General features: G+C 40.1%; 1 protein-coding gene across 10 annotated transcripts in view; it reads left to right on the top strand.

Moving 5' to 3' along the window:
* MTA3 (metastasis associated 1 family member 3) overlaps window positions 1-13339 on the top strand; it is a 222724-nt gene that overhangs the window by 93112 nt on the left and 116273 nt on the right. For all 10 annotated transcript variants that reach the window (XR_016038611.1, XR_016038612.1, XM_088841516.1 and 7 more), the window contains exon 4: window positions 8572-8698. Coding sequence is in view for 8 of the 10 variants with exons in the window: in XM_088841516.1 (XP_088697642.1) it covers window positions 8572-8698 (127 nt within the window). In the remaining 2 variants the exon portion in view is untranslated. The remainder of the gene's footprint in view (window positions 1-8571; window positions 8699-13339) is intronic.

Genomic DNA, 13339 nt, shown 5'->3' with positions numbered 1-13339 from the left:
AGAGGTCGAGGAAACCCACTGTAGTATTCTTGCCTGGAGAATCCGCATGGACAGAGGAGCCTGGCAGGCTACTGTCCGTGAGGTTGCAAAGAGTCAGACACAACTGAGTGACTAAGCACATACACATACAACCCGGGGTCAAACCCTTGCCCCTTTCAGGGGATACATGGAGTCTTAACAACGGGGCCACTAGGGAAGTCACTGGTGGTTGTAGCTTTGAAATCTGAAAGTGTGAGTCCTTCTAAATTTGTTCATGGCTATTGAAGGTTGCTTATGTCCATGTGTGTGAATTTTAGAATTAGTTGGCCAATTTTTGTGAAAAAGGCTATTGGAGTTTTGGTAGGGGTTGCACTGAATCTGTAAATCAATTTAGGGAGTGTTACCATCTTAACCATATTAAATCCTCCAATATGTGAACATAGTTTTTCCATTTATTTGGGTCTCTTTAAAATTTCTTGTAAGAATGTTTTGTCATTTTTAGTGTACGAGTTTTGTCTCTTGTTAAATATGTTCCTAAGTATTTTTTTTCCCTTTGATGCTATTGTAAATAAAATATTCTTAGTTTCAGTCAGAATTGTTCAGTGTTATTGATGAAACTATCATTGATGTTTGTTTATTGATCATTTGCTTCTAGATTGCCAAATCTTTTCTTTCTTTCTCTAGTATTCATATATTTATTTGGCTGCCTGGGATCTTCCATCTTTAGTTGTGGCATGTGGGATCTTTCAGTTCAGTTCAGTCACTCATCCGTGTCTGACTCTTTGCAACCCCGTGAAGCGCAGCACTCCAGGCCTTCCTGTCCATCACCAACTCCTGGAGTTTACCCAAACTCATGTCCATTTGAGTCAGTGATGCCATCCAACCATCTCATCCTCTGTCGTCCCCTTCTCCTCCTGCCTTCAATCTTTCCTAACATCAGAGTCTTTTCAAATGAGTCAGCTCTTTGCATCAGGTGGCAAAAATATTGGAGTTTCAGCTTCACCATCCGTCCTTCCAATGAACACTCAGGACTGGTTTCCTTTAGGATGGACTGGTTGGATCTCCTTGCAGTCCAAGGGACTTTAAAGAGTCTTCTCCAACACCTCAGTTCAAAAGCATCAATTCTTGGGTGCTCACCTTTCTTTATAGGCAACTCTCATATCCATACATGACTACTGGAAAAACCATAACCTTCACTAGACGGACCTTTGTTGACAAAGTAGTGTCTCTGCTTTTTAATATGTGGGATCTTTAGTTATAGGCATATGAAGAAGCTCCCAGTTGCAGCATGTGGGATCCAGTTCCCTCACCAGAGATTGACTCCAAGTCCCCTGCGTTGGGAGTGTGGAGTCCTAGCCACTGGGCTACCAGGGAAGTCCCTGCCAAACCTTTTCTTTCTCTTCATTCAGATAGTTCCCTGAAAGCTCAACTGTCATAAAATCCTTCTAATTTTATTCAACTTGCCTCTTCTTTTTTTTTTTCTTACCAGGCAGTCTTGAGTTGCATCAATACTGAGCTATTTTCAGTCAAATAATATGCCTTCAAACATTTTAGTACTTCTTAAATGTATCTCTAGACAAAATTTTAACCACCTGCTTTTCTGTATGTTTTGTACCAGCTCACATCATCATTGTGAGCTGATAGTTCATTAAAATGGGGACCTGAGGATGTTTGTTTGAGAATAACCTATGTGTACCTGCCCGTGCCACACCCCCCATCCTAACTAGCATGTAGAAATTATAGTTTTGATTAGTTCTGAAAAATACCCAGTTCAGGCAAACAAAATGAAAGTCACTCAGGCGTGTCCAACTCTTTGCAACCCCGTGACTCTATACAGTCCGTGAAATTCTCCAGGCCAGAATACTGGAGAAGGTAGCCTTTCCCTTCTCCAAGGGATCTTCCCAACCCACGGATCAAACCCAGGTTCCCCGCATTGCGGGCCGATTACTTTACCAGCCGAGCCACAAGGGAAACCCAAAAATACTGGGGTGGGTAGCTTATCCCTTCTCCAGGAGATCGTCCCTACCCAGGAATTGAACCGGGATCTCCTGCATTGCAGGCGGATTCTTTACCAACTGAGCTATCAGGGAAGCCCTTTCAGGAAAAGAACTGAGAATCGATAATGACTTTTCCTTGCCTAGGTTCTGACCCTCTTTGTTCAGGTACCTAAGTCTGTTGCCTCTTCTGGCCCAGTTACGTGTCACATGCCCAGTCTCTAAGTTTTGCCTGAGTCCGTGTCTGTAACCTGCTGTGGAGACTGATCTGTATCCCATACCTGGATGCTCTCTTTCTTCAGATTACTCAACTAGTTTGATTTCTTCTCTGACACCTGCTTCCTGGACATAGTTTTTGATAGCCTTATCTAGCCCCTTTCAGGCTGTGTGTGTAGTTAGCCTTGCTGAGCTCTGGGGCCATGGATTCCTTCTCATCCTGCAGTCTAAAGCTTTGAAATTTGTAGGACCCTTGCTGGGTTGATCTTAGTTAGGTACAGTGATACTTATTTTATAAATAAATATATTTATTTTTTGTTAAAACTTCACACAATCCCTTGGTGTGGTTTCTTTCTGTATTCTCTCTCCAGTTTATGACCCTAGTGCCTTGCTGCTGCTAAGTCGCTTCAGTCGTGTCCGACTTGTGCGACCCCAGAGACGGCAGCCCACCAGGCTCCCCCGTCCCTGGGATTCTCCAGGCAAGAACACTGGAGTGGGTTGCCATTTCCTTTTCCAATGCATGAAAGTGAAAAGCGAAAGTGAAGTCTCTCAGTCGTGTCCGACTCTGAGCATTCTCCATCCATGGAATTTTCCAGGCAAGAGTACTGGAGTGGGGTGCCATTGCCTTCTCCGCCCTAGTGCCTTAGTGCTTAATAAACTTCACTGAAGCGTTGCCATCTGGTGTCAGTCTCTCCTGTTGCTGTACTGTTTATGTGGGACTTCTACTTTAATAACTTTTAGAAGGTAGCAAATTTGATATTCCATCCAGCTTGGTAAATGGTTTTAAAAAATTATAAATGTATTACCATGGACATGGTTTTTGATGATAGTCATATTTGGTCTTTTAAATTTTTCATTGTCTAAATGTCAGTTTTTGCCATTATGGTTTGCTTAGTGTTTTTAGAAAGTTAATGGGATGGCAGTCATTCTTGTTCGGAAGCCAGTATAAATTTACACAAAAATGTAAATGAAATTTAACTAGTAAGCTTGAGAAAATGAGTTTTAGGTGCTGTTTTGGTGATTTCTGTGTTTGCTTAGGTTGAACTTAAGAAATTTTATTCCTTTTCCCTCAATATCAAGAAATTGTGCAAGAAAATAAGGTTTGCTGTTGTTACCATTGTTTGTAGAGCTTGCTGCTATTTTAGCCCTATAGGGTATACATTAGAATTCAGTTAGCCGTGTTTTATGGAACAACAATTTATCAAATCCTAATTAGGAAAAGAGTATAATTTCGTATGTGATATTTGCTGGTGCTAATAGTGCCAGTGCAGCGATAACTTCATTGATCTCCACTGGTGAAATGTTATTACACTTGCAAGTAAATGGCTCTTTTAGTGTTGCATTTCTATTTGAGTAGTTAATTATAAAGAACATTCAAAGAATTTTAAATCACATTATTCAGTTTGTGAACTCGGTGGATCTTTTTCTAAATCAGTTTTTAATTTTTGCAAGTTCATTTTCAATTCAGAGTTTTAAACGTTTGAGGGTAGAAAACATTTGATACTTATAATCTGGTCATTGCCCTTATACCATTTAAAAGAACAACAGCTAGAGGGTCACATACGATAAAATTTCTTGCCGTCCTGGATCGTCATGTAAGAAATTTGTAAGAAAAGGTTGTGAGGAGCAGAAATGTGTTTCTGTTGGTGTGTGTTTTGCCAGTCAGTGTCCAAAAATTAAAGCCTCTGAGGCCACACCTTGGGCTTCACTTCCTGTGAGAGAAGCCAGCCACCCCTTCCTTGACTCTGAGTTCTCAATAGATGCACAGTCTGTACTGTTCCAGTAGATATACAGTCTGGTCTGGTCCAGGGAAGGCTGCAGAGCATCTGTGAACTTCTGCAGGTATGGATCCCAACAAACTGGAAGATTCTTAAAGAGATGGGAATGCCAGACCATCTTTCCTGCCTCCTGCGAAACGGGTATGCAGGTCAAGAAACAACCATTAGAACCAGGCATGAAATAATGGACTGGTTCCAAACTGCAGCACGCCAGGCTTCCCTGTCCATCACCATCTCCCACAGTTTGCTCAAACTCATGTCACCATCCACAGTGATTATGAAGCCCAAGAAAACAAAGTGTGTCACTGTTTCCATTGTTTCACATCTATTTGCCATGAAGTGATGGGACTGGGTTCCGTGATCTTCGTTTTTTGAATGTTGAGTTTTAAGCCAACTTTTTCACTCTCCTCTTTCACTTTCTCAAGAGGCACTTCAGTTCCTCTTTGCTTTCTGCCATAATGATGGTGTCATCTGTATATCTGAGGTTATTGATATTTCTCCCAGTAATCTTGATCCAGCTTGTGCTTCATTCATCCCAGCATTTCTCATGATGTAATCTGCATATAAGTTAAATAAGCAGGATGACAGTATATAGCCTTGACGTATTCCTTTCCCAATTTGGAATCAGTCCATTGTTCCATGTCCGGTTCTAACTGTTGATTCTTGACCTGCATACAGGTTTTGTAGGAGACAGGTAAGGTGGTCTGGTATTCCCATCTCTTTAGGTATTTTCCGCAGTTTATTGTGATCCACACAGTCAAAGGCTTTAGCGTAATCAGTGAAGAGAAGTAGATGTTTTTCCTGGGATTCTCTTGCTTTTCTATGATCCGATGCATGTCTGTATTACTAATACTAGACGTCAGAAATGAAAAAAATTGTAAAGAAGTTCATGTTTATTTATGGGTATAATAATCCATGCATTGATGATGAAGCAGCAGCAATATGATTCCTTATAGTAGCCTCCCGTGATTGTGATTGCTTCACAGGAACCTAGCCTGTACTTAGGGCAAGTACACTCTTGGAAACATTGTTGCATTTTTTAAAAAAATCACTTACCTGTGATAACATGCTTATGAATAGTTTTTCCAAATACAGGAGAGAGGCATAAGTGTTAGTCACTCAGTCGTATCTGACTCTTTGTAGCCACGAGGCTCCTCTGTCCATAGGCAAGAATATTGGAGTGGGTAGCCATTCCCTTCTCCAGGGAATCTTCTTGACCCAGGGATCGAACCTGGTTCTCCTGGATTGCAGGCAGATTCTTTACAGTCTGAGCCACCAGTGAAGCCCCAGTGTAGAATAATGAATGGTAATGTAATTCTTTGAAAGGAATGTTGTAAAATGCTAAGAAAACTAACATAGTACTAATTTTTATTAAGTATCACTCACCTCATGCCTGTGTAAGGTTAGACTAGTATCTGCATGTTTTATGAATTGATGACCGCTTTTATTAATTTTCTTGATATTTGTTTTTTTTTTAATTTTTAAAATTAATTAGTTGTTTATTTTTGGCTAGTTCTTTGTTCCTATGCAAGGGCTTTCTCTAGTTGCAGCAAGTGGGGACCACTCTGTAGTTGCGGTGCAAGGGCTTCCCATTGCGGTGGCTTCTCTTGTGGAGCACAGGTTCTAGGGCATGTGGGCTTCCTGGCTGCAGAGCGTGGGCTCTGTAGTTGTGACACTCAGGCTTAGTTACCCTGTATCATGTGAGAGTTTCTTGGAGCAAGTAAACTTGTGTCTCCTGCATTGGCAGGTGGATTTTTTTTACCACTGAGCCACCAGGAAAGCCCTTTCTTGATATTTCTAAGCTACAGGGTTCATCTGTAAATATTTTCAATTGTTGCAAACCTCCAGAAAATTTCCAGTATACTGTATTTACGTCTAGATATAAGTGGACCCGTTAAGTTCAAGCTCACATTGTTCAAAGGTGAACTTGGTTCAATGAATGCAAGTTTGACCTTACTCTATTTTCAGAGTTGATAGTTTACCATGTTATTCTAGGTTAAATATCATGTTTCCTCTTGGATGGTGTTGCTCTGTCATCTTAGCGTGTGGTATTGCTGTTCATCTGTGATTCCAACACGGATTCTGGTTTCTTTGGTGTGCTTATACTTCCTTCCTATAAATGGTGGTAGTCTTCTCATGCCATTACTTAAAAAAAAAGTTAAGTATGCTGGTTATTCAATCAGGACACTCATTCTTATTGGACACTTCAGTTCAGTTGCTCAGTCGTGTCCGACTCTTTGCGACCCCATGATTCACAGCATGCCAGGCCTCCCTGTCCATCACCAACTCCCGGAGTTCACTCAAACTCATGTCCATCGAGTCAGTGATGCCATCCAGCCATCTCATTCTCTGTCATCCCCTTCCCCTCCCGCCCCCAATCCCTCCCAGCATCAGAGTCTTTTCCAGTGAGTCAACTCGTCGCATGAGGTGGCCAAAGTATTGGAGTTTCAGCTTTAGCATTAATCCTTCCAGTGAACACCCAGGATTAAGCTCCTTTAGAATGGACTGGTTGGATATTAAGAAGAGGTGGCAAGAATACACAGAAGAACTGTACAAAAAAGATCTTCACGACCAAGATAATCACAATGACATGATCACTCACCTAGAGCCAGGCATCTTGGAATGTGAAGTCAAGTGGGCTTTAGAAAGCATCACTACGAACAAAGCTAGTGGAGAGGATGGAATTCCAGTTGAGCTATTTCAAATCCTGAAAGATGATGCTGTGCTGCACTCAATATGCCAGCAAATTTGGAAAACTTGGCAGTGGCCATAGGACTGGAAAAGGTCAGTCTTCATTCCAATCCCAAAGAAAGGCAATGCTAAAGAATGCTCAAACTACCGCACAATTGCACTCATCTCACATGCTAGTAAAGTCATGCTCAAAATTCTGCAAGCCAGGCTTCAGCAATATGTGAACCGTGAACTTCCAGATGTTTAAGCAGGCTTTAGAAAAGGCAGAGGCACCAGAGATCAAATTGCCAACATCCGCTGGATAATGGAAAAAGCAAGAGAGTTCCAGAAAACCATCTATTTCTGCTTTGTTGACTATGCCAAAGCCTTTGACTCTGTGGATCACAATCAACTGTGGAACATTCTGAAAGAGATGGGAATCCCAGACCACCTGACCTGCCTCTTGAGAAACCTGTATGCAGGTCAAGAAGCAACAGTTAAGCTGGACATGGAATAACAGACTGGTTCCAAATAGGAAAAGGAGAACGTCAAGGCTGTATATTGTCACCTTGCTTATTTAACTTATATGCAGAGTACATCATGAGGAACGCTGGACTGGAAGAAGCACAAGCTGGAATCAAAATTGCCGGGAAAAATACTAATAACCTCAGATATGCAGATGACACCACCCTTATGGCAGAAAGTGAAGAGGAACTCAAAGGCCTCTTGATGAAAGTGAAAGAGGAGAGCGAAAAGGTTGGCTTGAAACTCAACATTCAGAAAACAAAGATCATGGCATCTGGTCCCATCACTTCATGGGATATAGATGGGGAAATAGTGGAAACAATGTCAGACTTTATTTTTTGGGGCTCCAGAATCACTGTGGATGCTGACTGTAGCCATGAAATTAAAAGATGCTTACTCCTTAGAAGGAAAGTTATGACCAAGCTAGGTAGTATATTAAAAAGCAGAGACATTACTTTGCCAACCAAGGTCCGTCTAATCGAGGCTATGGTTTTTCCAGTGGTCATATGGATATGAGAGTTGGACTGGACACTTAGTAAGGGGAAATTTTCTTTAATCATTTCTTTGAGAAGTCTTTCCTTATCCCCCCTCTTCCCTCCCTGCACCACTCCCCCTCCACACACACACAAAGACATGAGAGAGTCTGTTTTCTTTATTGTTTCTTTCTGGAACTTTTATTAGTAGGATGTTGGACCACATGAATTCTGGAATTTTTTAATCTTTTGGTTTTCAGTTGTCTTAATTTTGGGGAGATTTCATTAGTGTTGTCTTCTAATTCTTATGTTAGTTTTGTGTTATCAACTTTGAAATGTGTTGCTCGCTTTGTTTTCTGATTATTCTGTTTTTAAATGGAATATTCTGGGATTCAGCTATTGTGTTACAGATAGACTTTTGATGCTTTTCTCCTGCTTTTTTGATCTCCCCCGCTTTTCCCTTCTCACAGTACTTGTAGCTTCAAGGACTGAGTCAGTACACGCTCTGTGCCACACTTCTCCACCGCGTCCCTTTCTGTACACACAGAGATTGTCACTTCCTCCTCTTTACTGTGTGTAGTTTATTTTTTTTTAACATCTCCTTTCCATCTTCTAAAACTGTTATTGTTGAAAATCTTCCATTGTTGCTTCATTTTTTATTGTCATTGAAATATTAGTATATTTTCATTGCAATTTTGGTGTGATTTCTTGGGGGAAGAGAGATACATAAGATATATGTATTGTTTCATCTGCCACCTTAAAATTGGAGTTCTTCCTTTAAGGCCTAAGTAACTAAATGTTATGGTTGTAATTCATATTACAAGTTAAATGTGTAAGTTTAAAATCAGTTTCTTTGAACAAATATTGAATTAAAGCCTGATGCAAAATAGATAATACAGTTTGTAATAATGCATTTTTTGAATTTTATTTGTGTAGAAGAAATTGAGGAAGAATCTGAAACAACAGTTGAGGCTGACTTGACTGATAAACAGAAACATCAGTTGAAACATAGGGAACTCTTTTTGTCGCGCCAGTACGAATCTCTGCCCGCAACACATATCAGGTAAGAACTTTTTAGAAGTTGGTCTGATGTTCTCAGTAATACTATGACAATTGAAAGAAACAAAACAACCTTTTTGAAGCATTTTCCAAACTCAACAATCTTGCTCAAATAAGTTCACTAAGGGCTTCATTATGTAGTCTTATCTTGAAAATTTAAAGTTTATATTAGCATTTTAAAGCCCTGCACCATGTTATACAGTCAAGTAACCGTGTTGGCTTTGTTTTAATCTGGATTTTTCCTGTCGTTTAAGTTATCTATTAGCATATTGCAGAACAGTGTGCAGCAGACAGCATTTTGGGATGTGCTGGTCTTCTCCAGATTCCTAGCAAAAAGTATAGTTATTAGGGTCCAAGAACTAGAACCCAAGATCTGGTTCCCAGACAAGTGTCTCTTCACCGTGTAGGATATAGGACCTTTTATTTTGGAGGGCCTCTGGGACGCAAGCTTCTATTCTTTACTGCTCACTCACTTGCATCTGCTCTGTACATTGATGGAATGTAAAGTGAAATTCAGTCCCTGGTTTGTAGTTTGGGGAGAATGGTGGTGGTCTTTTTCATCTGGTGGTGGTAAGATTTAGGCATAGATTAAGGTCTTTTTAAGTGCTGTCTGCAGTAGGTGTATCTTAGAGGTTTAACAATGTTTGAACTCAAAAAGCAGGCAGTTACTGACTCTTAAGTGTCAGGAAAGCTTCAGAAGGAGTTGGCATTTACTCAGCCTTTGAGAGATTGGGGGGCATCTTTCAGGTAAAAGGAAACAGGTGAGCATGGGTGTGGGCAGGGAGCAGCTTGTCTAGGGCAGTGGGTGTGGGGGGATGCAGTGTTTTTGTCCCCTTGTGTTAAAGAAGTTCCTTTAACTTTTGTTCACAATCTTCATTCTTTTATTCAACCCTTCACTAGTTATGATTGTCATAAAAGCTGTTTATATACGGAAATAAAATGTAATAACTTGTTTATTTTTAAAAAATAGTCCCTTCCTCTTTAGTCCTGAATGTCGGATACTGTATCTAAGTCTGTCTTCTTTGGGCTCAAACACGTTTGGAGACTTCCTGAAACTCTGATTTGGTCTTCATAACATTTCACAATTCCCCTGACCTTTGTGTATCTTGTACTTCACTTCTCAGAAATGGACGCAGAGATCTTCTAAGACAGGAAATGTATGACAAAGATACTAGAATCCCTTTTTTCCAAACCTTTTCAGAGATAGCTTGTTCCTCCTCAATAGTTAACATCGTATATAATTGCTTTTTTTTTAAAGTTTTTTTAGGGAGCACTGTGCTTAGATTGGTGAGAGTATTAATATGTTCTGTGTGACTTAGGGTCCTTTGTTAGAAAAGATAATCAGGCCAGATAATGTGGGAACAGTCATTTAACCTAAAAATAGGGGTATTTCAAAAAATAGGAAAGTAAGTTACTTTTTGCTGAAAGAGATGAAACATGAATACATATTTTGTAATTTTCTTAAAGATACAGGTAACTAATAAATGCTGAAGAGCCATATGCATTTATCATTTAATTGGAAGAAGCTAGAATATAAAGATTCATTTTAAGCTCAAGAAGTTATGTGGCCAGTCATAAGACTCTTGCCAGAATGAGAATCTGACAAATGGTTTTAAAAATGTATCCAAAACACGCAAGTATATTTTTAATTTACCCTCCTGATAGCTTGGAATCTGTTTATAAGAAATGTTGGTTTCCTTTAACAGATTGCTTGGAATGGAAAAACTAGTGAAGTATTTTTCATCTTTCACAGGGACTGAGAGAGTATATTGCAATGGAATTATCAAGACTTCCCTTTGTTGAACATGGAAATTACATAGACTACATGATCATTCAGTCATGTTGAACACATTTTCTGAATATATTCTCAGTTAAGGAGCTCACTAACTGCTTGATTAAAAAAAAGACAAGGTCCCCAGCTTGTAAACTTAGGAGTTTACCCTGTGCCAATTCTTTTGAATTAGAAGGAAGAAGTATAGACATTTGAGGTATTTGTTTTCGGATTTCTTTTGTTCTCCGAGTTGAGAGGTTGTAGTGTTTTCTCACCTTTGGCTCTCATTTCAAATAGCTGAATGAAATTAGGGGCAGTCTCTGGCCAAAGCATGACACCGTGCTAACCAGCCCTCGTGTTGATGTAGAGCAAGTGCACTTTGGAGTGATCTTGACATTTTGCTAATGGTGATGTCATGCCCTATCTGTTGTGCTGTAACAGGAGAAAATTACTGAAGTCCCATTGTTCTTTGGCAGCAAAGAGGGGTAATTTGATGAATACTGGCTTTTTATTCTCAGAGACATTATCAATTGCCCAGAGTCTCCTTGGTGCTGTATGGAACTGAGGAGAAAACCTGACTGAGGCATTCCTAAGGTCTTTTGTAGTTTTTGTGATCTATAATATTAACCAGATGCTGCAGACTTCCAAAGTGGCAGGAGGAGACGGCTTTTCAGGACTTTTCATTTCTTTGAAAGAGAATGAATAGGACCAGGACAGTTCTGGGTAGAGTTAGCGATTCACCTTTTGTTTGTGAGATAGGTGGGGTTTGAACATGAGAATTCCTTTGGAACATTATTCGGGGAGTGAAGGCGAGAGACAGCATGCTTCCTGCATGCTTCCTGCATAGTGCCTTAGGTCACTAATAATAGATTGTATGCTGCATGGGTTATATAAAGCACTGTAAAATTTGTCTTTATGCTAGCTAGATCCATCACAGTGTGTGGTGTGTGTGTGTGTGTGTGTGTAAAATACTGTGTTCAGTTATATACAGCCCATGTTTATTGAACTTGGCTTTTAAAAATTGTAATATTTATTGACCCTTTATGATAAATGTTATTCCATTTGTTTTACATGTATTTCATTTGATCTTCACGATGAGTTTGTAATGTGCGTATCAGAGATGAAAGAAAGCTACGTTTTAGTAGCTTGTTGGGTAGATAGGCTCTTTAATTTCCTGTTTCTTTTTTTCACATAATTTTTTTGTTTACTCAAGTTGAATGGTCAGAACTGATTTAAAAACTGAGTTAAGCTTATAAACTATACTATTATACAGTGTTAGAGATATAAATAGTGACTGGGAACTAGCAACTTGATTGAGTGCCTGAGTTTGTGGATGTGTCTTGCATTTGGTCCAGTGTCACTTTTTCCTTACCTTGAAAGCACAAAGCTTGGTTTTTTAAAAGCTAATTACAGCATTATATATGTAGTGATTAATACCACTTCCCTGCCTCTAGTGTAGCCAGTTAGTCATATTTAATTAGCACCAGTCCTTTCCTGCTTGGGATCTGGATCACAGCCTTTGAAGTCATGCTTCATTTCTTAAAAGCATTTTGTTAGGTACCTGTTGATTAGTGGCTCCAGCGTGTCCTGTCATAAGGCCTTTTAGACTGGATGATTTCTCCAAGTCTTGTTATGAGCAGTGAGTAGTGATAGAGCAACCATTATATCTGTGTCGTTAGACCTGGCCCTTGCTCAGAGCATCATTGGTGAGGATCCTAACTTCCTCATTGCTTAACCTTGACAAAACCCAGAGAAATTCTTACCGAACCTAAATTTAGTGTCAATGGTAGGTCTTTTGGAGAAGGCAATGGCAAGCCACTCCAGTACTCTTGCCTAGAAAATCCCATGGATGGAGGAGCCTGGTAGGCTGCAGTCCATGGGATCACTATGAGATGGACATGACTGAGCGACTTCACTTTCACTTTTCACTTTCACACATTGGAGAAGGAAATGGCAACCCACTCCAGTGTTCTTGCCTGGAGAATCCCAGGGACAGGGTAGCCTGGTAGGCTACCATCTATGGGGTCGCACAGAGTTGGACACGACTGAAGTGACTTAGCAGCAGCAGCAGTAGGTCTTTAGGGCTTACCTGGTGGCTCAGTTGCTAAACAATCTGCCTGCAATGAGGGAGACCTGGGTTTGATCACTGGGTTGGGAAGATTCCCTGGAGGAGGGCATGGTAACCCACTCCAGAATTCTTGCCTGGAGAAGAGCCTGGGGGCTGAGGTCCATGGGGTCCCAAAGAGGCAGTCACGATTTAGTGACTAAGCACAGGACAGCACAGTAGGTCTTAAAGATACAGGTGCACATAGTGTTCAAGCTGTCTCTTAATGACAGAGTTCTTCAGAGAAAACCTTACATTCTTTTTCCTCTTAAACAATTTTTAGCTTGGGATTCCAGAATTTGATTATGGTTATCACCATCCCCACCATCTTTGCCCCGTAGAAGACTGGCTACAGCCTCAGTTTATACTGAACTTTTCCTGGTTCCAGCAATGTTATGTTGCTTCTGCATTCTCACCTCCAGAATAAGGCGCTTTCTTAATTCGGTTAAAAAAGTATATTTAGCAGCTGTTAAAAATCTTGGGTTTTATGTGTAATTTGTCTAGGTTCTTCACGTCAGACATCATCTTGGAGTGTACGATTCTAGAAACTCATTATCTCTTTTCTTTCTCCTGCTTGCTGTGGAACACAGTACCCAATAGTCAGTCAGAATTTGAAGTTTTCATAGTTTTCATTTAATTTTATTTTTGTCCTTTAAGGAAATAAAAGTCATCAACAGAATAATCTTCTCTCAAGTACTCCTAACCTTAAGTGAGGTTTTAGGTTGTGTGCCTTTCTCTGTTCATGAAAATTAAAGTTTGATATATGGAAT

This window comes from Moschus berezovskii, chromosome 11 (assembly GCF_049115385.1).
Source record: "Moschus berezovskii isolate FMDL1 chromosome 11, NW_MosBer_1.0, whole genome shotgun sequence".
In the NCBI taxonomy this organism is placed as follows: Eukaryota; Metazoa; Chordata; class Mammalia; order Artiodactyla; family Moschidae; genus Moschus; species Moschus berezovskii.
This window is presented reverse-complemented; position numbering and strand designations above follow the sequence as displayed.